We start from the raw sequence: 24,953 nt of genomic DNA on the forward strand, positions 1-24,953 counted from the left end.
AGTGAAATTCCCTACACTCCACAAATAGTTATTAACTTGCAAGTATTCTGCACAGGCACATTGTATAATGTCATCCTCAAAATTACTGCTTAAGAGACAATATTGTTTTGAATATGCACCTGGCATTCACCACATCTAATACAGTAATTTTATTCCATTAAAAAATATCTCTAGGAATTTTACTATTGGAATCAGTTTGGACATCTCTAAATAAAATGGATAGACTAAGCATGCTTCTTGGACATACCAAATATTTGTTTCACAAACTAACACAGACTAAAATCTACAGCAGCACACATTTGTAGTCTATTGTTATTGGTGCTCACACCTTACTTATTAAGATATGGCATAAGGTCTTCTAAGATTATAACTGCAGTCAGACTAAATGTGTAAATGCAATGATCACAGCGAGACCTTTGTTCCATCATCCACTCCGTGCACAGGTGACATGTGCCTATTCCCAATAATAATAGCTCCCCTCTGAAGCCAAGAAAACTGAACAACACAGTCTAAAGCTTTGTGGCTGTGCACTTTCATCAGGGTACTAGCTTAAAATCACCTTGAATTCACCTTTTTGGGTATTTTCTAAAGGTTTCCAATTTAACTATTAAAGAATATTGATAGTTTTAATAAAATCTGGAATACCAACAAAGAAAGCAGTTCTCAAAGGTTTCTTTGGAGAAAAAGAAAATAAAAGGAACAAAAATATTATTAAATAAAAATATATTCATTTATAAAGTGGAGGTAAAGATAGAATTTAAAAGTGACTTAACGAAGATTTTATAAATGGTAGAAAAATAAACTGCAAATACATTTCACAGAAACTAAGCACAAGCTGCAGAACAAAAAAGGACGTGACCTTACAGAGAATATAAGTCACAATAACTTTGTTTGCAAGGACAAACAGTTTTGGTATAATAACATTATTGACCTGTGCTGTTTTGAAGAAGCTTTAAATACGAGAATGAGTCTTGCTATCGCAAGAGTCAATTGCAGTAGAAATTTGGACTGATCAATAAGCCACTGTTAGATGCTCTTAAGAACATTTAATCATAGTGTCCACTGATAATCTGTTGTCAGATACAAAAATATAAGTAATACAACAGACATGGAATAGTTTGTGTCACAAGATTGTGCTTTATGGCTATGTTTGACAGTGATGTTTGAGTGGTGGCTTCCATCCCCCATCTATCTTCCAATCCAAAAATAGCTGGACTGTAATGGGGAGGATGCTGGTGGCCTGCTTTATCCAGTAGGTAGAGGCAATTATCCTATTGCCTCAGTACCCTATTGATATAATCTTTAATCTGATACCCATACTGGGAAAAGCAATTTGAGAATGAGCTCCCACAAGACAGCAGTCAGCCTTTCCTAACAAAATACCCTCTCCTCCAAACAAGAACAAAACACATTATATTTCAAAGGCAATTTTGCCTGGGCTTTGCCAGAGGCCAGTAGAAGAGGAGTTGTTTGAGTTGGCCTCATCCTCCTCCCCTTACTGTAGGAAATATCTAGAGGACGGGACCCTCTCTGGCCTGCCTCTTACTTCCCTCTACAAAAAATAAAATAACTTTTTCCACAGGAGGCCTGTAAGCCTCATTTGGAATAGAATGGGTCTTATGTTAATGGTGAGGTAAGCACACACTGTAGTGTTATGTTTTTAAGGTGAACTACTTTTTTGACTAGGTGGGTGAACACCAGTGCAGAAAGGAATACTTAGTATCACAGTGCATAGATAATTCTGGCTGTAAGCATAACATTATTTCTGCCTGTGCTGTTGCATAACAGAGCCAATATTATTTTCCAAGTTCTTTCACTGATGTTAAATAGACAACATCAAGGACAAGCGTACAACAGGGGAAACAGAACCTATTATGTGGTAATGGATATTACTAAAAGTTGCTTCATTACCTTTACTGGATGAGTGGCTGGTTTTTCCTTATATAAATGATGCCCTTTAGACAAAACCCCTTCCACATCCGGCTGTTTAGCTTGGACTGCTGCTTCAGTTTCCTGTGGGGGGGCGGGAAATAGTGTGAAATTAGCTTTACTTTCAAGAATAAAACCACAGAGTCTTAAAGCTCCATAGGAGGCTGTACACACCCCCAATAGATTAGTTTCTGTTTATGGATGGTGTTGGGACAAAGAGGGTCACTGAAAAATAAAAAAGGAATAGGATAGAATAAAAGTAGTAAAATAAATAGTGATATGTCCCTTCATCCATTAAGGGCTCAATAAGATGGAATTACAGAAACCAGCACAAATTCACACTAGAAAGAACAGGCATTTGAAATCTAATTTGAACAACTCAGTCTTGTTGCCTTATTTTATATTTTAAAAAAAGAAACTGATATTAGAAGTTAGTACAGTAGAGATTATCTTGCCCATGTGGTAGTGGACGTCTTATTCATGTGACCAAGTTGAATGCTGTTGGGTAACTAAGGCAACACTAATAATACTTTATAATGAAACTTTCAACTTGATGAGACCAAACCAATGTTACAAACTACACACTAGCAGTACAGTAACTACTAAAGCCACGCTAAGACATGTATTATTGAGAAGGAAGAATGACGCTGACTGAATTAGCAAAACCTTTTCTTGCATTTTTTTTAAATCTCCTTGAAACTTCCCATTCAAGTGTTGAACACATCCAACCCAGAGACACTTACACCCCAGGCTGGTAGTGTATAACAGCCGATTTCAAAATCATGCAACAGGGGGAACACTGCATGTAGCTAATTTAGGGGGGAAAAAAGCATCTGCACAAAAAAGGGGAAAGAAGGCTCATACCATGCATCCTGTTCTAAGGGATGCATTTATTATTATTAATATTATTATTACTATTTGTAAAGAATAATGAATGTAACACAACACTGAAATATTATCTGAAGAATCTGAATGAGTTTTTCGTTTTTTCTCCATTTTGTAGTTTCATCTGAACCTAGCAGCTTTTCAGATGAGCTATTTCCTTCACACAATCTTACTAGCTGTGCACCAACTTTCAATCTTTATTTTCTACCTGCAATCTGAATTACCATTAGTTTGACAGGACACAAAATTGTATCCCAATAGCTTCAGTCTAAGGGCTGAAGCACATCATTTCATTGATGAAAATTTGAAAAATGCTACTTTTTCCCCCTTGAGCTCTGCATTTCTCTTGTTCAAATCAATGTCATTCTCAATCACAACAAAGGACCATTTCACTTCTCAGTTTTCAACTATCAATAGAAAAGTTGTCCACAATTCTTGCCTGAAAATCTACATGCAAAACATTCTGAACAGTACAGTAAAGTTACCCTTGATGGATGTCCAAAAGTCCATTGCCTTCTCTTACTTATATTTCCTTATGTTGTTTATCAGCCCAAAATAAAGACTGTTAAAAGCTATCAAATTTCTCGCAGGGACATTTTAAATATGTTTGCATTTCACTGATTCAAGTTACTCTGATTCCATCTCCATTCCAGATGAGGAATGGTCTGAAGCAAATAAGATGAAATTCAGTAAGGACCAATGCAAAGTACTCAGGAAGGAACAATCAATTGCAAACATACAAAATAGGAAATGACTGCCTAGGAAGGAGTACTGCGGAAAGGGATCTGGGGATCACAAGCTAAATATAAATCAACAGTGTAACACTGTTGCAAAAAAGTGAACATCATTTTGGGATGCATTAGGAAGAGTGTTGTAAGCAGGACACAAGAAGTAATTCTTTTGTTCTACTCATGCTGATTAGGACTCAACTGGAGTATTGTGTCTAGCTCTGGCCATCACATTTCAGTAAAGATGTGGACAAATTGGAGAAAGTCCACAGGAGAGCAACAAAAATGATTAAAGGACTAGAAAACATGAGTTATGAGGGAAGATTGAAAAAAATGGGTTTGTTTAGTCTGGAGAAAAAAAACAGGTGACATAACAGTCGTCAAGTATATAAAAGGTTTTACAAGATGTTGGTGGGAGAAAAATTGTTCTCCCTAACCTCTGAGGATAGGACAAGAAGCAATGGGCTTAAATTGCAGCAAGGGCACCTTAGGAAAAAATTCTTAACTGTCAGGGTGGTTAAGCACTGGAATAAATTGCCTAGGGAGGTTGTGGAATCTCCATCAATGGAGATTTTTAAGAGCAGGTTAGACAAACACCTGTCAGGGATGGTCTAAATAATACTTAGTCCTGCCATGGGTGCAGGGAACTGGATTAGATGACCTACTGATGTCCCTTCCAGTCTTACATTTCTGTGATTCAATAAGGAGTCTTACTCCTGAGCACTATAATCACTGCAGATTTACTTTTGCCTTCTGCCACTGTTCCTTCGCTTACTTGTTTCCTTCACCTTTAGTTCAAGTTCTCTATCAGAGTTAGATTTCTTTTCTTTTTTGTCACAACATAGTCTAATCTTTTATATATTCATTTTTAAAGTGGAGGTACAGATAGAATTTAAAAGTGACTTAATGAAGATTTTATAAATGGTAGAAAATGGCACTCCAAATTCTGCAGCAAAAAAGGCTCCAATAGGCCTTAGCATAAAAAGATTACAAGTTGTAGCCACATATTCACACACCACATATATAATTTTTAAAGAAAATATTTGTGATTGTCACATGTTGGTGAGTAACATATATTTTGCATTACATAAACAATTGAAAGAATATATAGGAAATATATAGTTCCCCAATAGGGAACTGTTACAATTTTCCATAGCCGGGTAATCAAAATGTAACATACTTAGAATTTAAATTACCAATTTCTTTTGTTTTAACAGTCTTTTGGAAGTATTTTTCAGTGTATATTTTTAAGTCTAACATCTCAAAGTCAATTATCTTGAGATAAAGCTAAGTTCCATTGTTCAAATGTGTATTAAATGCAGCATGATGCATAATTCCAGTGTTGTTTTCTGTATCAATTCTTTTCTTGTCCACAATGTCAAAGAAAAAATCCCTTAATGTTATCCTCAATGCTTTGTGCTTCTTTGGGCTGATATTCAAAAGTTGCACACAGTCTTACATTTGTGCTGACCCTCCAGTTTATTTTGTGATCTGCTACATAGTACAAACATCATAAGCCAAAAATGTCATATGAATTAAGTGGTTACAAATGCCAGATGAAAACATTTTTTAAAAACATTTTTGATGTTCATGAAATATTTTCAAGAAAAGTTTTCCTTGAATTATTCCTTGCTTGAAAGAAATAAACCTTCGATGGCTTCTGTCTGTCAATGAACAAGCGTTCCAGCACGGTACCGAGTAGCACTAGAGTTCAGGTATGTCTGACAGGTGGCATTAAATTAATGTAAGTAGATAGTCTTAAATGTGCATCCAGGATTCTATTTTATCATTCAGTCCCCCAAGGAGAAGAAAAAGTAGCAACTCTGACCTAGGCTCCACTAGTCAATTCACAACAAAATGAAGATAGCAGTTACCATCTTGTGGGTATATAATTTAAAACCATAACTTAAACTAAGATCAGAAATAGGGCCAAACTTTGCCCTTGGATGTATACTCCATGCTACCATTGAAGTTAATGGGAATTATCCAGGCTGCCCTCCAAGGGCAAAGCTGGGCATTTAGAGGATGGGAATGCCATAACTTTGATAGTACTGTTGCAAGTACATATACTGTATGTAGTCCTGAAAGTTCCACCACATCCACTTTGTGTTTATTGACAGACATGCTTTGGGACAGGTGCAGCGTTTTCCAGTTCATTCAACACAAAACATGTCACCATCTAAAATGTAGGTGATTCCACTGGAATTTCACATTAGGGAATCTTGTGAACTGCCTGTTAAAGGGACCCATAACTGTGTTGTTGGTCTAGTTGTAGGATTTGCCTATTAAGTCTATCAAACATAGGTCAGGTTAAAATAGGTCTGGTGACTAGAAATCCTGCTCTCTCTCAAACATGTAAAAAAACAACAGAACAAACATAGACTATGTCTATTCCATAGAACTTTATCCAAAAAAATATCACTGTTAAAACTGATTCAGCAACAGCCTTCCAAGTGGAGCAAATGGGGTCATAAAACCTAACTGGCTTCAAGACTGATCTTGATAAGTTTCCAGAGGGGATGTATGATGGGACTGCCTACAATGGCATGTGGCCCATCAGTAGCTGCCAGTAGCAAAAATCCCCAACTGCTGGAAATGGGACACAAGATGGGGAGGGCTCTGAGTTACTACAGAGAATTCTTTCCCAGGTGTCTGGCAGGTGGGTCTTTTCCACATGCTCAAGGTCTATTTCCATATTTGTAGGGATATTAAAGAAGGTTTATATTAGACATGGTTTATATGAAAAATAATTTATTGTTAGAAATTATTGTTAAATAATACTTTATAACTGAAGGTTTATATTAGAAGTAAATGTGATTCCCAACATTTAGCCTCTAACCTGCAAGCCACCAGCTGTGTCTGTGTGAAGCTTGCTCAAAGAAATACTTTGTATAAAACTTGTTAAACATTAATTAACTCTAAGTAAGCCAAAACAGTAGCTGTTATAGTATATAAATAGAGGCCCCCACCCTCTGTAAATTTTCATCTCACTTTATCTTTGATTGTTAAAAGACAGGGAGTCTCACATAAATTGGTAACACCCCAAAAGGTAAAGAGACAGTGAAATAGATGTGATTAAGATAGAGAATGTATGTGAATGAGTGCCTAGTTTAAATAATGAATGAATGGTTAGGGAGTTACCAGCCTGAAGAATTCAGTGTTGGCTGAAGAAGGTGTCAAGTGGGATCAACCAGATGACCCCCGGAGGGCAAACTGGAATCCACCACACCACACCTCAGAGTCAAAGGCATTAAAAACAAACATCTGATAACATGGAGCCAGCCACCTACTGATTGATTTAGCAACAGCAGAATGAAGCAACTCTCATGGACTGACATAGGAATAAATTCCTATAAAACTGGACTCTAAAGACTAAGGACTTTGAGTCTATGGTTCTGCTGCCAGCCTCCAGGAGCATCAGATGCATCTGACACAGACTCGGCTCCATCCTCATGACCAAGATACCTGGCCAGGAACTTGGCATGACCAACGTCTAGGTTGGTAACTATAACACCTATACAGAACCTGAATGAATGAGTGTGTGTGTGTGTGTGTGTGTGTGTGTGTGTGTGTGTGTGTGTGTGTGTGTAATCATAGAAATAAGTAGTAAAACAACGTTGTTTGCTTTTGTGTTTTGCTTTACTATTATATTTACAATAAATGTGGCATCTTTGCCTTATCCTTCTTAATAAGATCCTGCTGGTTTTTATTATATTGGTATAACATATTTGGGGTTGGGAAGGAATTTTCCACCAGGTCAGATTGGCAGAGACTCTGGGGGGTTTTCACCTTCCTCTGCAGCATGGGGCATGGGTCACGTACAGGTTTAAACTAGTGTAAATGGTGAATTCTCTGTAACTTCTCTTTAAAGCATAATTTGAGGACTTCAGTAACTCAGCCAGAGGTTAGAGGTCTATTTCAGGAATGGGCGGGTGAGGTTCTGTGGCCTGCAATGTGCAGGAGGTCAGACTAGATTATCATGAGAGTCCTTTCTGACCTTAATGTCTATGAGTCTATGGCAGCCCAAGCGTAGAAAAGACTCTGTTAACTTCTAGCATTTCTAGCACCATGTCAGTTCAACTTGCTGACTGAATGAACATGGTGGTAAAAGTTCCAGAGCTAACAGAGTCTTGTTTATACTAGAGCAATGAAACTCAACCAATGCTAACAAAAGTGGATTACATTTTGGATGAAATTACCAGTGTAGAGAAGTCAGTGTGGAAATTAGGTACACATACACTTAGAGAGGCCAACCATGGTTAAAGCTGTGTTTTAAAAGTGAGGTGCAAAGTTAAAATGAAAAACGAGTTATAACTTTAAAATAAGAAATAAAATTTTGAAAGCTAGTACAGTAGGTTCCAGTCAGTCATTCTTTCAAGGAAAAAATGTAGTTTCCTTTTAATGGGATGGCAGCTGAGACTCATTTAAAATAAAAAAAAGAGAGAGAGAGAGAGAGGCTCTCTTCAAGGGGAAACAGCAGCTAGAAGATCTTAATTAGAAATTTTCACTACTTTACTGTGCTTGACACACTGACATTTGATAAACAAACCTATCAAATTTGGGACTATGGAGTAAATTAGAGGGCTTCATTTTCTAAAAGACTTTGACAAGATTTTCTGACTCGGACCACAAAGTATATTTTGATGTGAAGACAGGAGGCTTTATTTAATTAGACATGAAATAGTATTGTGGTCTGTCAAACATCCATAGCTAGGAAATATATTGTTACAGAGGTGGCTTAAAACTGTAGCTCACTGGTTATCACAAGTTTAACTTTGTATTGACTATCTTTTGTAATCCCAAATTGCCTTGGATTGTAAGTTTTTCATAGAAGAACCCAGCTTTTATTAAGTTTCTGTCCAGCACATAGCAAAATGGGGCTACTATAGTAAAAATGATGAATCTAGTAATATTAATTTATGAACTACTGGATGGAAGAATCTCAAATGTAGTGTGATGATTGGAACTGTAGAAAGAGGATCAGGTTTCAGCAGAGTCTAGTGCAATCTGGAGTTCAGGACGTGTCTACATGCAGACATGTCTACACTGCAGTTAGACACCCGCAGCTGGCCTGTGCTAGCAGACTTGGGCTTGGGCTAACAGGCTTTTTAATTGAGGTGTAGACATTCCGGCTCAGGCTGCAACCCAAGGTCTGGGACCCTCCCACCCTGCAGGAAGGGGGCGGGCGTGGGAAAAGGTAGGATGGGGTGGTGACTTTGGGGAAGGGGTGGAATGGGGTGGAGTGAAGGCAGTGCAGGGGCGGGAAGAGGCGGGGCCGGGGTAAGGGGGGTCGAGCACCCCTGGGCGGGGGGAAGTCGGCGCCTATGCAGACATCTACACTACAACTAAACAGCCTCACAGCCCATGCCCCACAAGGCTGAGTCAGCTGGCAGGGGCCAGCTGTGGGTTTTTAACTGCAGTGTAGACATATCCTAAAGACCAGGCTACTATGGACAAACGCAGGCCTTTCTCAGCATATGAGACTGCATGTTCAATAGATCTCTTCGTGATAACTTGAACTACATTACTTATTCCTAATGAAACATTATGAAGCTAAGCTCTTTTGGTAGCAAATATTTGTTTATGCTAACGTTGTGTTTCCCTTAGATCAGGCAGAAGGAGATCATTCTTGAATGGAAGCAGACAATTTAAAACATAGCCATAATTAGCATGATGCAATGCTCAGCATATCTGCCAGATTGTTCTGTTATACATATTGAATAAAAAAAATAGCAGTTTTTAATTGATTAAAGCACTAGTAAACGTGTGGAATGATCCCACCACCACCTCAGAGGAGTAGTTGAACTTAGCACAAGCATATATGTAAAATTTCTCTCTCTCTCTCTCTCTCTGTATATTTAACATCTATGTGGCATTTGAACTAAATATAAATACTTCAAGGATTTTGAGAAATTTCTACTTCAAATACCAAAATGATGGACCAGTATAAATAATTTCTACTTCATTCTGTTGGAAATACCCCTGAGGCTAAATGAGCTTATTCATTTTACAAATCAGGCTTCTTTTGCTATTGTGTCTCACAAGGGTGCAATGCTAGGATTTAGTTAAATCTGAGGAAAAGGTCTGATATTTCAGGACATAAGGCAGATTGGGATAAGCTATTCAATAATGACTACCAAATACATCAAAGAATCCACAGAACCCCATAGAAGCGTCTTCTTTTTTAAGAATATCTTTACTTAAATGGATGTCCCACTAATCTCAAAATAATGCTTTGGCTAAGAAAAGGAGTGGAATAAATCACAGAAAATGGCCAGTTCCCACTCTCTCCCTGGACAAAAGTGACAAAATCCTGTTGTTTTATTCAGCTGAATTTAAAAGCATGTATTTATTTATATAACACTGCCTGACTCCGGGTTTGTTGTCCCTTTTCTTTTGATGTTTGATGTCCTTTTAATGTTCACATTCATGTACGAAGCTTGCTCCTCCTCCCAAACTTATTAATGGAATTAATTACCTTTAGACATTTATTGCCTGGAGAATGATGAATTTTGAAAGTAGGTAAAAGAAAAATTTTAAAACTATATTACTGACACTACACTGTTTTGTTGATTTTTCTTGATATACTATTTTCAGAAAAGCGTTTCTTGAATAACACGTGTCTACAATAAATCACTTGAGAGAGCATTATGAAGATATATTTCTGCAACTTGTCCCCCATAATTTGTGTATATATTACTTTAAGAATTGGCAGATGTTGCCAAGAGAATCAATAATAATGTTAAGAGCTGCGTATTCTTTTATGTGTTCTTTTAGTTTTTACGTGATTGGTAAGTTAAAGGGACACTAACGTGGGCTAACTTAGACCCAAATTTTCACTTATAACATCTTCAAATTTATGTAAGATGAAAAGGAATGTTCTTTGTATTTTACATCTTTTTTTCCCTCACATTGTTGTTACTAGGAAGATTTTTTATTCTGATTTTTAAAAACTACCACAAAGAAGAATTAAAATAAACAAAACCAGCAGTGATATACTTTGATTGAGCTCTGGAAAATTTCAAATAAATTCCCATTATGTCATCACAATGCTTGTACAGTAAAGTAGAAGTAAATGAAATATAAAGCATGCTGGATTATGTGGAAGGGAAGGGAAGAAAAGAATGGAAGACATGAGACACACACACTAAGGGCATGTCTACACAGGGGCGCTGGAACAATTTGTATAGTGGGGGTGCTGAAAGCCATTGATCCAAACTGTAAACCCTGTATATAATGGAAACCACTTCAAGCCAGTGGGTGTGGCAGCACCCCCAGCTCCAGAACTTATATGTCTACATGTACAGTGCTGCTGCAGCACGTCTGGTGGAGAAACTCAATGCTGATGGGCGAGAACTCTCAAATGTCAAATGGAAATAAGGTGAAAATTAAAGGCAAGGGAATATTTAATTTCAGGCTTGCAAATAGAAGTTTAAAGCTATAGAGAATAAAATAAATAACACTTATGTATAAAATCTATGTATAACTCTATAAAAAAGTGACAATGTTTCCTTATAAAATATTGTTAATGAAAACGTACATTAAATAACTCTAAAGATGTTCCTGACACCAACAAAAATGGTGGTTCTATGAACAGTCATCATTTCTTTCAACTCTCTTACAGTTCAGCCACCACCTTTCCTGATGAGAAGAGCCTGCGTGTGAGACTCTCCAGATCATCATAAGAAGCCAAAGGAAAGAAGAACTCAACCTTTATTTTCGTTATTGATTGAGAATGCTACTTATGAGTGCTGAGGGGCCCTCAATGCCCAAGGAGTGAGAAATGGCAATGAAATCCTAGATATCCATTACTCTAGCCCTCTACAGCTTCATTCTGTATAGGGAGCATACATTCTGCATGCTTCCTTTTGAGTTCAGAACTGATTTCTCACTATGTGTCTAAAATAATTGGAGAGTCCATGTGGATGAAATCAGCTACATATTTGCTACCAAGGCCAAATCTGTCATCAGAGATTAGGGCAATTTGCTACTGAAAATATCATGAGTTTCACTTCCTAGAGAGTCTTCTTTATTTTAAGCCTTCTCAGTATGTGAAGTAAAAAGAAAGCTAATTATCAAAAAAGTTAACCAAGATGGGGAAGGCTTGTCACTAAACAGCATCCAGCTTTCAAGAGTAATCACAGTAAATACTTAAATGGTTCAGAAAAAGTTCTCATAGCCTGGATAACCATATTTTTATTGCACATTTTGACATCGTATATGTAAGCTCTCCTATGCAAGACAAGTTTACCTTGCAAGAGTCCTCTACTCCATCCTGCTTCTTGAAGTCTTAATGCAATACTGTCTGTACTTGGAAATTAAATATGAAACTCTGTAGCAGGTGTGAGAATTCCCTACACTATCACTAAACATTCAATAAGCATGTTAATACATTCTCATTTTTACTTAGTTATGAGCTGGCTATTATTTAGTGTTCTCTATATAAAACAGAAAGGAGGCACATTTCCTGCTGCAAACACATTACCAATTAGAGCTGAAGCTTGTAACCCCAAGGGGACTCCATACAGGCCCCACGTGGATTCCTTTGAAGGATCTGCACATTGAAGGGTTATAACAGAAAATACCTAACACACATTGAGCCACCAAGTGATGAAGGCAGAATACATTACTTAGCAGAGCAGGTAATGTATTATTTATTAAATAACATCAATATCATCAGGAGGAAGAATGACATAAATAGCCTTCACAAAATTGTGTTTTGAAGACAGATATGAGAGAGAAGAGGGTGAACTTGCTTATGCAAGAATAGAAGGATATTACAAGAACAGAGTGCAGCATGGAAGAGAGCACAGACCCAAGAGTGGGAGAAAGTTTAAAAATAATAAGGTATGTGGGGTGAAATCCTAGCTCCACTGAAGTCAATGGGGCCAGGATTTCACCCAGGGTAGTTGCATACTATCAGATTGCCCTGTGTCATTTGTAATTCACCCCTACTTATTTACTTATATTTATAAAGCATTAATCCAGTGCTCTAAATGTCATTCAATAATCCATTATTAATAAAACTGAGAAGCCAAAGAGAGACATACCCCCTAACGACTGTACTTCCCCAGATAAACACAACAAAAATAAACCCAGCCTTATCACACCACTTATCATTACGAGAACAAGATGTTATTCTTGACATTTCAAACTTCCAACGATTTCCTAGAAAAACCCATTCCCTTCATGTCAGCCAAGTAGTCTTCCCCCAAATAGCCTCTCTCTCCTCTGAGAAAGGCCTAGGAACACGAATGGGTCTTGCAGCACACCCTGAAGACTGCAAAACCTAATCTCTGGTGGACAAAGAAAGGCAGTTCCAAAGCCAAGGATCCCTCGCTGAGTATGCCCTGCCAGCAGCCCACTTCAATTTATACCTGGCTGCTATAGGTACAGGTAGCCACTAGGTCAAGCACCTCAAATGACATCTACTGCCCAGGTACCCCAAAGGGAGAAACACAGCTTGGACCTCATCAAGTTAGAGTTCTAAAGGTCAAATCCTGTCATATTGATCCAATGTTTTTCGGAGAATGATACGTATAAAAATATGTATCTCTAAAGAGAGTCAGATGGTGACAGAAAGGATGCACAAGCAAACTTGAACAGAATATCTACGTTTAATTCTATGATCTGATTATATTGATGTTTCCTTAAATACTTAATAATGAAGTTGCATATGTGATGATGTTACAACACTGAAAACATGTCATGAGCAAACAATCAAATGATCTTTTGTCATCAGAATAGCTTTCAAATTTGAACCTTTTGCCAGAATCAGATCCTAAATGCCATTTAGTTTAATAAGAGGAAACATTCAACTATTTTGACACCGACAGGCACATTCATCACCGCCACTAGGTACATTGCAATATTGCATTGCTACTTTCCTTCCACAAGTAAAAAGTGAAAACTTTGAGGTACCACACATTAAAAAGAAACGTATTCCTTAGATTCTTTTTAAGCATATGACCTATGCAATCTTCCTTACATAATACAAACTGCTTACTAAAACAGGTGGTAACAACATGAAATGGAATCTATACTGAGTTAAAGCCTGACTTCTCTGGCCTATGTTGTCAAACAAGCACCGACAGATGAAGGGGGATAGATGGAAAAACAAAACACTGTTCAGTCGGCTTTTTCCTCATTCTCTCATGCTGGGTGAGCGTTCTTTTATTTATCTACAATTAGGTTTGCTACACCACTGTTATACTATTCTCAGTCTTTGACTGCATGTTGTCAAATATATAGTGCAGTGACTGACAAAGGTTGACAGCTTTTCTACTGTCATTCAAAGCTTATCTAGGAAAAAAAACCCAAAGGAGGTGTTTTTTTTGTTTTTGTTTTTTGTTTTTTAAAAGAATTAGAGATTTAGAGAGAACTATGTGGCCATATTTTCACTAGTGCTGAGCACCCACAAATGAGAGCTGCAGATGCTCAGCACATTTGAAAGCCAAGCCAACAGATCTCACAGGAGAGAACATTTCAGAGAACAAGTAGCAGTTGAGATATGGTGTTAAATGTGAAAACAAATGGCATTAGTGCAGTGTTAAGGTTGCAGTTAAAAATCTGCACTGGTGATCAACTGGCAAGAGCAAATGTGGCAAATGCCCACTTTTGCCAAAAACATGGGGTGTGGACGGACATGCAGGGGAGCTAGCAGCAATGACAGCCTCACGGGGGGAGGAGGTAGTGCTTGGTTGGGGGCAGGCAGCGCTCGAGTGAGCAGCGATGCCAGCCTCAGCTCTGCACAGGGGGCAGACAGGGCTCAAGCAAGCAGCAACGCCATCCCCAACCCTTACAAGGGGCAGGCAGGGCTCAATTCCAACTGAGTTTTCCATAGGTTCATGGGAGGCTAAAGCCATTTGCCTGGAGGCTCCAAAACATATAAAGCCCCTGGCTATCCATGCTCCCTGTTAGACAAAAGGGATGAGGGCCATTTAGCCTAGTAGTCAGAGCAGGCATCAGGAACCAAGGACTAGGGTCAGATCCAGAGTCGTACTCAGAAGCCAGAGCCTTGGTCAAGCCAGAGGTCCAGAACTGAAGCTGGCAAGGAGGCATTCAGGCAGGGTTAGGACAGAGTCAAGGCTGGGTGCAAGGAGAAGCTGCAGGAACATGGTAATGCAGGAGCAGTCACAGTGGCAAGCATGAGCACTGAGCAGCCATGAGGAGCTGCTGCTGCTGGCTTAAGAGTCAGCCTGCTGGCCCCTCCATCCAGTCAGGCAGCCTGCTGAAGGCCCAGGTGTTCTGATGAGGCTCCTGGAGACTAGCTCTGCTGCAAGCCCTGATTCCTGACACTCCCAAGGCAGGAAGGCTCCATTGCACTCAAATTACCAGGGTCTCTTCCCAGTGGATCTATGAAGTAAAGATAGTATAGATTGGGAATGTATTATCTTTCCTAACCAATATCTTTGTGTGCCAAGAGAGATGATGTGCTCTAATTCATTTCAAATCATCTGACCTTTAACAGGAGGCCACTGAGGTGAACCATTAGCTTTCTGCCTGCAATTCAGTTAATTTAGATAGACTTGTAAGGAAAAGCATAAAAGGTTTGAGTCTGAAATGGATTCTACTAACTCTCTGGAGAAACCCTGAAAATAGGTTAAAATCACAGTTGCCAACTTTCACACGGTAAATAAGCACCCCGACATTCACAATAAGCCAAAAATCAAGCTAATCCCATTTCAAAACAAGGCCAAAACAAGCCAAGCCCTAAGAACCCCAACACTCTATGTGACTAGATCCTCCCAGTGTGCAGTCTGGGACTGAGGTGCGCTCGCTGTGCACCCCTGACTCTCCTCCCACACCTTTGCGCCTGCTTGCCCCTTTCTCCTGCTTGCCAGGAGCCAATCAAAAAAAATAAATAAATAAAAGCAACAAGCCAAACAAACAACTCACAAGCCAATTAAGCCAAAAACAAGCCCAATTTCTGCATTTTTTTCCACGGGTTTGGCATGTCTGGTTAAAATAGTATTTTTTTTTAAAAAAAAAAGCTGTGACAAATACTCTCAAAGAAACTGTAATATTCTAGAGAATAGAAGGAGAAAGCCTTTTTTTACAACAAGTAATGTATTGAAACTCATGGTCGGTATTGAATCCTATAATCCAACTGGCATTCTCTAGTAGCTTTGATATCTTTTCAATTACTTCCACCTCCCAATTCCCTCAAAATAGTTTAAGTATTTTAGTAATAGTTTGATTGAGAAGAGTGGGGAAGTGACACACTGATTTGCTGTTTACTTTTGTGCAATGCCAGTTGGTAGCTTGCAGTAAACTGTCTCATTACATTTTCTGACCTGAGTGCTCGTTCTGTTAGAAATACTATTGCTAACAATATTACACGGAAGGAGCTAATCTATATTGAAACTAACTGTACCTAACTGAACCACAAGACTTAAAAAAAAGTTAGAAAGATTGATTCACTCTCTCTTTTTCCGGACAAGAGTCACTTTGCATTTTCTGGTTACTAGATTGTGAGCAAGATTCCAGTTTATCAGACTCATATTCAGAGGCAATCCATTCAGCACATCTTTACTTGTACAGAATTTACTTCTACCGCTTTATGAAATCATGAATTTCGGCACCCACTGCCACATGACTGCTAGAGTTTTCACCCTATAATCACATATTGCAAAACATTACCCAATTTTTATTTATATATATATTTGACAACGGATGCAGGTGTTCCTATCAATGCTAGTTCAGATTTCCATTAGCCACTGTACAGTGCCTTTTCAGATGTTCATTATGCAAGAAAGGGCTACCGGCAAGGGTATGTATATTGTTTTATTCGAAAATACCTTTAAGGAGAAATATGTTGCTAACAAGTTATCTCACTTCAAAAGCCAATACTATTCAGTTCTTCAATGATGTCTCTTGGGCATTGCCTTGGCATGACCTGTCCTGTGTTGCAACAAATACTAATTTGAAAGCTATAGTCACTATGAGTTACTGTAAGTAAAATTTCCCTGTTAGTGATATCTTCAATTATGGTTGAGGACATCAAGTCAAACAAGAATCTTGAAAAGACATTTGAGAATGGCTGACTGATGTTTATTCTTTAATGTGTAGTTGTAACATCACGTTTACGTGCAGTATATTATGCAAACATTGGATACCTGTGTGCCTTAGGTTATAGAGATCCAGTTATGGTATGGCTCATAGTAAACAAGGTACTGTATAAGATACTAGGACTCAAGTCTGTTTGTCTATAGAGGTATTTGGCTTCTATAATACACACATCCTGTTTAAAGGGTCTTTGATTCCATGCATTCTGACAGCTGGTATAGTTATTAGATTTTTATCAAATGTAATAAGAATTGTTGACAGCACATTTTCTTACCAACATTGGAAAATCCTTTTTTATTTGAGAAACACTACCTGACTTTTTTATACAAACTGGAAAGAGATTGACTATAATCTATTTGCAGGATAAAACTGTTATTCTGTACATTTTCATGAACAAATAAGTTTACTTTTCTTTCAAACTATAATTTTTTTTTTGAAAACCAGTGTAAGAAGTAAAAGTACTGATTTTTTTTTCATTTGTCTTGTAAACAATTACAATACAATGGCTCCATAACAGACACATGAAACATCACCCATGAATTTTAAAAGATACCCTATGAATTTTTGGTTTGGGACTCACTGGTAGTTAATACTTCGGTATCTGCAGTGACTATTGGGTAGACTTAAATTATATGGAATGAGAGGAGAGACAAAACAGGTGAAATATTTGGAGTTAAAATAATGCATCACAAAAGATGAGTGCATAATATAGAAAATATTATATCAAAACTTGTATATCGGTACTGTGGTAGCACCCACAAGCTCCAAACTAATTGGGGCCCTACTGTGCTATGAGCTACATGAATACATAGGAAGTCACCAGTTCCCTGTGCAAAGACAACGAATCCCTTGAATTGGGATTGCTTAGAATAGTGGGTTGGCCATTTTGTATAATCTCTGCATGGAATTGAATCAAATATGATCCATTAGGCTTATTTAAGTATTCACTGATGTTTTGCAGCCTTTAACTTGTCATTAGATATTACTGGATTCCCTGCAGTGCTAGCTTGTGCCATCTGAAATAACATATGGAATAATCAAAGCACCACTAGAATCTGGGTCACAGGTGCTTATTGACTACATACAGGTTCAAAGTCTTCTGACTAAATGAATTATCAGTTACCAATGAAGGAAGACACGAGGAAGGGAAAGAGCATCTTTGGATACAGACTGGCTAACTTTAGTGAGGAGGGCTTTAAACTAGGTTTGATGGGGAAAGGAGACAAAAGCCCACAGGTAAGTAAAAATCATGAAGCCCTGGGAGAAGGATTGGGATCTGGGTGGAGCATGGGCTCTTATAGCAAGGATAAGGGAGAGAGAAGAGAGAACAGAGGGGAAATCAAATAAGTATCTTAGATGTCTGTTTACTAATGCGAGAAGATGGGGAATAAGCAGGAAGAACTAGAAATGCTAGTGAATAAACACAAGTATGACATGGTTAGCATCACAGAATTGGTGGGATAATGACTGGAACATTGGTATAGAAGGGTACAGGTCGCTCAGGAAGGACAGGCAGGGGAAAAAAGGGAGGAGGTGTTGCCATATATACAGTGACAAGAAGGCCGATGTTAGTATGGGGGGTCCTGCACTTTGCTTGGTGGGGAGCTAAAATGCCACCCCTTGCCCCTGCTCTTGGGGCACCAAGGGCCCCGCTAGTGGCCTGGAAAGATGGTAAAGGAGGGAAGTGGTGGAGGGGTCTGGGTTTGCTCCTTACTCTGAGCCCCAGCCCCTCTCAACCCCTGCAGGTTCTTACCCTCTTCCCCCTTGGGTGGGGTACCTTCAGTCCTTAGACACTGGGGTAGGGAGCCTCCCTCCCCTGCTGGGGCAGGGTCTCCCTTACTTCAGTTTTCAAGTCTCATAACACACCTCCAAGCTCCAGTCCTCTCTCCTTCCCCCTTTTTCCTGTCTGTCCGAAGCGGGCGGCAGGGCGGGGGGGAATAATTAGGTTCCTGTCAGGGCCTTAATTGACTGCAAGTGCTCCAACTAACTTGTAGCCACCCTCCCTAGTCTACAGGGAACCATGCCTTAATTAGCCTTGGGCTTATATATTTCCCCTCTAACACTGCTCCCTTGGACAGAAGTTCAGATGGAAATAGGAGACAGACTTGCTGAAAGTCTCTGGATAAGGATAAAAGTGGTAAAAACAATGGTAATGTCTTGGTAGGGGTCTACTACAGACCACCTAACCATGAAGAAGAGGTAGGATGAGGCTTTTTTTAAACAACTAGCAAAATCATCCAAAGCACAGGACTCGGTGGTGATAGGAAACTTCAAATACCCATTCATCTGTTGGGAAAATAACACAGAAGGGCACAGGTTATCCAACAAGTTCTTAGAATGTATTGGAGACAATTTTTTTTTTATTTCAGAAGGTGGAGAAAGCTACTAGAGGAGAGGCAGTTCTAGATTTCATTTTGACAAATAGGGAGGAACTGTTTGAGAATTTGAAAGTGGAAGGCAGGTGAGGTGAATGATTATGAAATGAGAGTTCATAATTCTAAGGAATGCTAAGAGGGAAAAGAGCACAATAAAGATAATGGATTTCAAGAAGGCAGACTTTAGCAAACTCAGGGAGTTGATAGGTAAGATCCAACGGGAAGCAAATCTAAGGGGAAAAACAGTTCAAGAGAGTTGGCAATTTTTCCAGGAGACTTTATTAAGGGCACAAGAGCAAACTATCCCACCATGTAGGAAAGATAGAAAGTATAGCAAGAGACCACATGGCTTAACCTGGCTTTTTGAGTTTCAATGATATGAAACTCAAAAAGAGTCCTACAAAACGTGGAAACTAGGTCAGATTACAAAGGATGAATATAAACAAACAACACAAGCACATAGGGATAAAATTAGAAAGGCCAAGGCACAAAGTGAGATTAAACTAGCTAGAGACAAAGGGTAAAAAGAAAACATTCTACAAATACATTCAAAGCAAGAGGAAGACCAAGGAAGGGTAGGCTCATTCCTCAATGAAGGGGGAAATGGCAGAAGTGCTAAACAATTTTTTTGTTTCAGTTTTCACTAAAAAGTTTAGTAGTGATTGGACATTTAACATAGAGAACACCAGTGAAAATGAGATCTGAGGTTAAAATAGGGAAAGAAGTTAAAAATTACTTAAGTTAGATGTCTTCAAATCACCAGGGTCTAATTAAACACATCCTAGAATACTCAAGGAGATGACTAAGGTGATATCTGAGCCATTAGCGATTATCTTTGTAGAGTCATGGAAGACGTGAAAGATTCCAAAGGACCGGAAAAGGGCAAATATAGTGCTTATCTATGAAAAGGGGAATTAGGACATCATGGACAATTACAGACCACTCTGCTTAATTTCAGTACCCAGAAAGATAATCGAGCAAATAATTAACCAATCCATTTGCAAACACCTAGAAGATAATAAGGTGATAAGTAACAGTCAGCATTGATTTATCAAGAACAAGTCACATGAAACCAACCTCATAGATTTCTTTGATAAGGTAATGAGCCTTGTGGAGGTGGGGAAGTGGTAGATATGGTGTATCTTGACTTTAGTAAGACTTTTGATACTGTCTCGTGTGACCTTCTCATAAACAAACTTGGGAATACCACCTAGACCAGGGGTCGGCAACCTCTGGCACGCGGCTCGCCAGGGTAAGCACCCTGGCGGGCCGGGACAGTTTGTTTACCTGTCGCATTGGCAGGTTCGGCCAATTGCAGCTCCCACTGGCTGCGGTTCGCAGTCCCAGGCCAATGGGGGTGGCAGGAAGTGGTGCGGGCAAGGGATGTGCTGGCCGCGGCTTCCTGCCACCTATATTGGCCTGGGACGGCAAACCTCGGCCAGTGGGAGCCACGATCGGCTGAACCTGCCAACGCAGCAGGTAAACAAACTGGCCCGGCCCACAAGGGTGCTTACCCAGGTGAGCTACATGCCAGAGGTTGCCGACCCCTGACCTAGATGGGGCTACTATAAGGTGGGTGCATAACTGGTTGGAAAACTGTGTCCAGAGAGTAGTTATCAGTGGTTCACAGTCAAGCTGGAAGAGCAAATAAATTGAGGTTCTTCAGGGATTGGTCCTTGTTTGGTTCAGTTTGATATCTTCATCAATGATTTAGATAATGGCATAGAGAGTTCACTTATAAAGTTTGTGGAGGATACCAAGCTGGGAGGGGTTGCAAATGCTTTGAAAGATAGGATTAAAATTCAAAATGATCTGGACAAACTGGAGAAAGGGTCTGAAGTAAATAGGATAACATTCAATAAGGACAAATGCAAAGTACTCCACTTAAGAAGGCACAATCAATTGCACACACACAAATTGGGAAATGACTGCCTAGGAAGGAATACTTTGGAAAGGATGTGGTTGTCATACTGTATCACAAGCTAAATATGAGTCAACAGTGTAACATTGTTGCAAAAAAGCAAACATCATTGTGGAAGGTATTAGCAGGAATGTTGTAAGCAAGACACGAGAAATAATTCTTCTGCTCTACTCCACACTGATACAGCCTCAACTAGAGTACTGTGTTCAGTTCTGGGCGCCACATTTCAGGAAAGATGTGGACAAACTGGAGAAAGTCGAGAAAAGAGCAACAAAAATGATCAAAGGTCTAGAAAACATGATTTATGAGGAAAGATTGAAAAAACTGGGTTTGTTAAGTCTGGGGAAGAGAGGACTAAGGGGGGGCATGATAACAGTTTTCAAGTACATAAAAGATTGTTACAAGGAGGAGGGAGAAAAATTATTCTCGTTAACTTCTGTGGATAGGATAAGAAGCAATGGGCTTAAATTGCAGCAAGAGAGGTTTAGGTTGGACATTAGGGAAAACTTCCTAAATGTTAGGGGAGTTAAACACTGGAATAAATTGCCCAGGGAGGTTGTGGAATCTCTGTCACTGGAGGTTTTTAAGAGCAGGTTTGACTGTCACCTGTCAGGAGATGGTCTAGATAATACCTAGTCCTGCCTTCAGCGCAGGGCCTGGACAGGAAGATTACTTGAGGTCCCTTCCAGTCCAATGATTCTATGACTAAGTCAAAGCTGGAGCTGTGTTGAATTATTTCCCAAGGACTGTGGCATTAATTACAGAGCATGCTAAACTTTAAAGAGAATAATTGATTAACTTCACTATTTATCTGCCACTGAGAAGAATATTTTCCTTTTTTTCAGTTGACTTCATCCAAGAAAGAGAGCTAGTTTTTGAAGTTACTGTATTCAAATAATTTTTACATATACATATACAGAGAGAGAGAGAGTGCTGGGCCCTGTGAAACTAAAGTAGAGCATCTTTGAGGAAAAGGTCATGATTTTATTACAATATTTCATAGACTCATAGACTTTAAGGTCAGAAGGGACCATTTATGATCTTCTAGTCTGACCCCTTGGACAATGCAGGCCACAGAATCTCACCCACCCACTCATGTAACAACCCTCTGATCTATGTCTGTTGAAGTACTCAACTTGTGGTTTAAAGATTTCAAGGTGCAGAGAATCCTCCAGCAAGTGACTCATGGCCCATGCTGCAGAGGAAGGTGAACCCCCCTCCCCCAGGGCCTCTGCCAATCTGCCCTGGAGGAAAATTCCTTCCTGACCCCAAATATGGTGATCGGTTAAACCCTGAGCATGTGGGCAAGACTCACCAGCCAGGACCCAGGAAAGAATTCTCTGTAGTAACTCAGATCCCACCCCATCTAACATCCCATCACAGGTCATTGGGCATATTTACCGCTAATAGTCAAAGTTCAATTAATTGCCAAAATTAGGCCATCCCATCAAACCATCGCTTCCATAAACTTATCAAGCTTAGTTTTGAAGCCAGATATGTCTTTTGCCTCCACTGCTCCCCTTGGAAGGCTGTTCCAGAACTTCACTCTTCTGATGGTTAGAAACCTTCATCTAATTTCAAGTCTAAACTTCCTGATGGCCAGTTTATATCCATTTGTTCTTGTGTCCACATTGGTACTGAGCTTAAATAATTCCTCTCCCTCCCTGGTATTTATCCCTCGAATACATTTCATTTACCTTATTTTAAGTTTACACTTTAAAAAAAAAGACAAAACTTTTGTGTAAGTAACCTGCTCCCAAGACTCACAATGAAATTTATACAGATCATTGTGATAGAGGGCACAATGCTCTGTTATTAATATAGTAACATAATTCACTTTTCCTTTGATAAGGTGTTTAGAAGTCCAAAACATTTGGTGCTGGGCCACCTAGACTCTAGCCCTGGTGTACCAATAAATATCACAGCGTAGCACTGGCTAAAAGAATAAAATGGTCTGGAGGCTCTAACTGTGGGTGATCTCACATATCACATAATGCAACAATGTCTAAGCATTAAGTAAACTGAAGTCAACATTTCAGATCTATATACATACTGTGGCAAAGTTCCTCCTCTCCTCTAGTAGGTCCTGCGCTTATTGGCGGATTTCTTCCCCTCAGTGGTTTTCCCCTTGGATGAAACCCATATTCTGGATCAATTACTCCTATGTCTGATTAGGAGTAGCAGGGCTGGGGGGAACCCGGGCCCACCCTCTACTCCGGGTTCCAGCCCAGGGCCCTGTGAATTGCAGCAGTCTCTATAGTGCTACTTGTAACCGCTGCTTGACCGCTACAGCTCCCTGGGCTACTTCCCCATAGCCTCCTTCAAACACCTTCTTTATCCTCACCACAGGATCCTTCTGGTGTCTGATGCTGCTTGATTGTATGGTGTTTTCCTCAATCCTCCAGTAGTACCCCCTCTCAGTTCTTAGTTCCTTGTGTCTCTTGCTCCCAGCTCCTCATGCGCACTTCTTACCTCTGACTCCTCCTCCCTAGACTGGAGTGAGCTCCCCTTTTTATACCAGGTGCCTTGATTAGCCTGTCCTGATTGGCTGCAGGTGCTCCAATCAATGTAGCTCTCTCTGGTACCTTCTAGAAAGTTCTTAATTGGCCCCAGGTGCCTTGATTAGCCTGGAGCAACTGCCATTTTGGTTCCCATGGTACTAGGGATTTGCTTAGCCTGGAGCTAACATACCTGCTCCTCAATACTTTCCTGTAGCCATCCGGCCTTGCTCCATCACAATACATTTATACAATGAAAATTAAGGCTTAATCTTATATTTGATGGCTTAATTGTGGGGAAGGCAGGTTGAGGTTAAGTCAAATAATTAACATTATCTGAATATATGTTATTGGCTTTTAAAATAGTGTTAATAATTTTAATATGTATCTATGTTCATCCTGAATAGAGTAAGAAAAGTTTCTAGTTATGCAACATTATAAAAAGTAGATAATATGAAGATTCATTAGTATGCTAAACTGCTAGCTCTTCAGCGTCCTAAACGAGCAATTTCAATTTCCTTCATCTAAAATAAATGCATCATTTTACTAAGATTGTTTTAAGTTGTGAAGATATTAAATGTTTTATAGGGAGCAAATTTGTTAAATTGAATGGGGGAAAAAATCACAGACCTAGGAAAATAAAACACAGAGAATTGTTGTGTTGCTTTTTAAAATTGCAATCAGCCTCCCCACTCTTGGTATGGTTGGAGGCTATGACTTGAGGTCCAGGGACCAAATTGGGTGGTTTTGAGCTTTATGATTATTAACTATTGGCTGCAAGGTAAGATTGCAGTAAAAGTGACTATATAGCACTAGAAGTTGACCTTTAATCCAATTACCATTGTGTAAGGTTTACTGTCTGCATCATCCAGAGTGACATCAGCAAATTACTATCATATTTTATTTTTAAAATACTTTAAACAGAATTTGACTATCACATCCACTTAATCTAGACAATGCCACCTGATGAGAAGGCCAAAACCACACCACTCTATCATAGCTCAGAAGGCTGTCTATTTTTTTTCATATCCTCTCCATGTTCTGGATCACTGATATTCAAAAACTATAATTAAAAGGACATCAGCTGCTGGCAAGATTATATTATAAACTCATCTAGTAATTATTTTATCCACTTAAAGGTCCATTTCAATTCATTCTGCATCGTTTCCTCCCCTAAAATTTGATCTCTGAATTATGTATTCACTAAATAACATTTCACTGGGCATCAGAAACTAATAATGTCTCATAATGGAAGAATACTTGATTGAAAATAAACATTCACTTAAGATGATCATCAGTAATGTTGAAGAAATAGCTGCTTGTTTTCTTGATTATTAAAAGATTTTCTAGATTCCTGGAGGCAGCTCTTCTGAGGAAAAAAAATTTAAAAAATAACTACCCAACATGTTTTTAGCTTTTTTGCCAAAAAGTACAATTACATCAAACTATTGAACATGATGACACTCTAATAGGAAAACAAAATCTTATTAAAATCTCTCTAGATAGTTCAAAACTATTGACCTTATATAGATAAAAATAACTCCTGGGT

The 24,953-nt window shown here is 39.1% G+C and overlaps 1 protein-coding gene across 25 annotated transcripts in view; it reads right to left on the reverse strand.

Annotated features, from left to right (window-relative positions):
- The window catches only part of DMD (dystrophin), a 2,035,724-nt gene that overhangs the window by 582,662 nt on the left and 1,428,109 nt on the right, over window positions 1-24,953 (reverse strand). For all 25 annotated transcript variants that reach the window (XM_039486264.1, XM_039486496.1, XM_039486317.1 and 22 more), the window contains one exon: window positions 1,912-2,013. In XM_039486264.1, the coding sequence (XP_039342198.1) occupies window positions 1,912-2,013 (102 nt within the window). The remainder of the gene's footprint in view (window positions 1-1,911; window positions 2,014-24,953) is intronic.

This window comes from Mauremys reevesii, linkage group 1 (assembly GCF_016161935.1).
Source record: "Mauremys reevesii isolate NIE-2019 linkage group 1, ASM1616193v1, whole genome shotgun sequence".
Taxonomy (NCBI): Eukaryota; Metazoa; Chordata; order Testudines; family Geoemydidae; genus Mauremys; species Mauremys reevesii.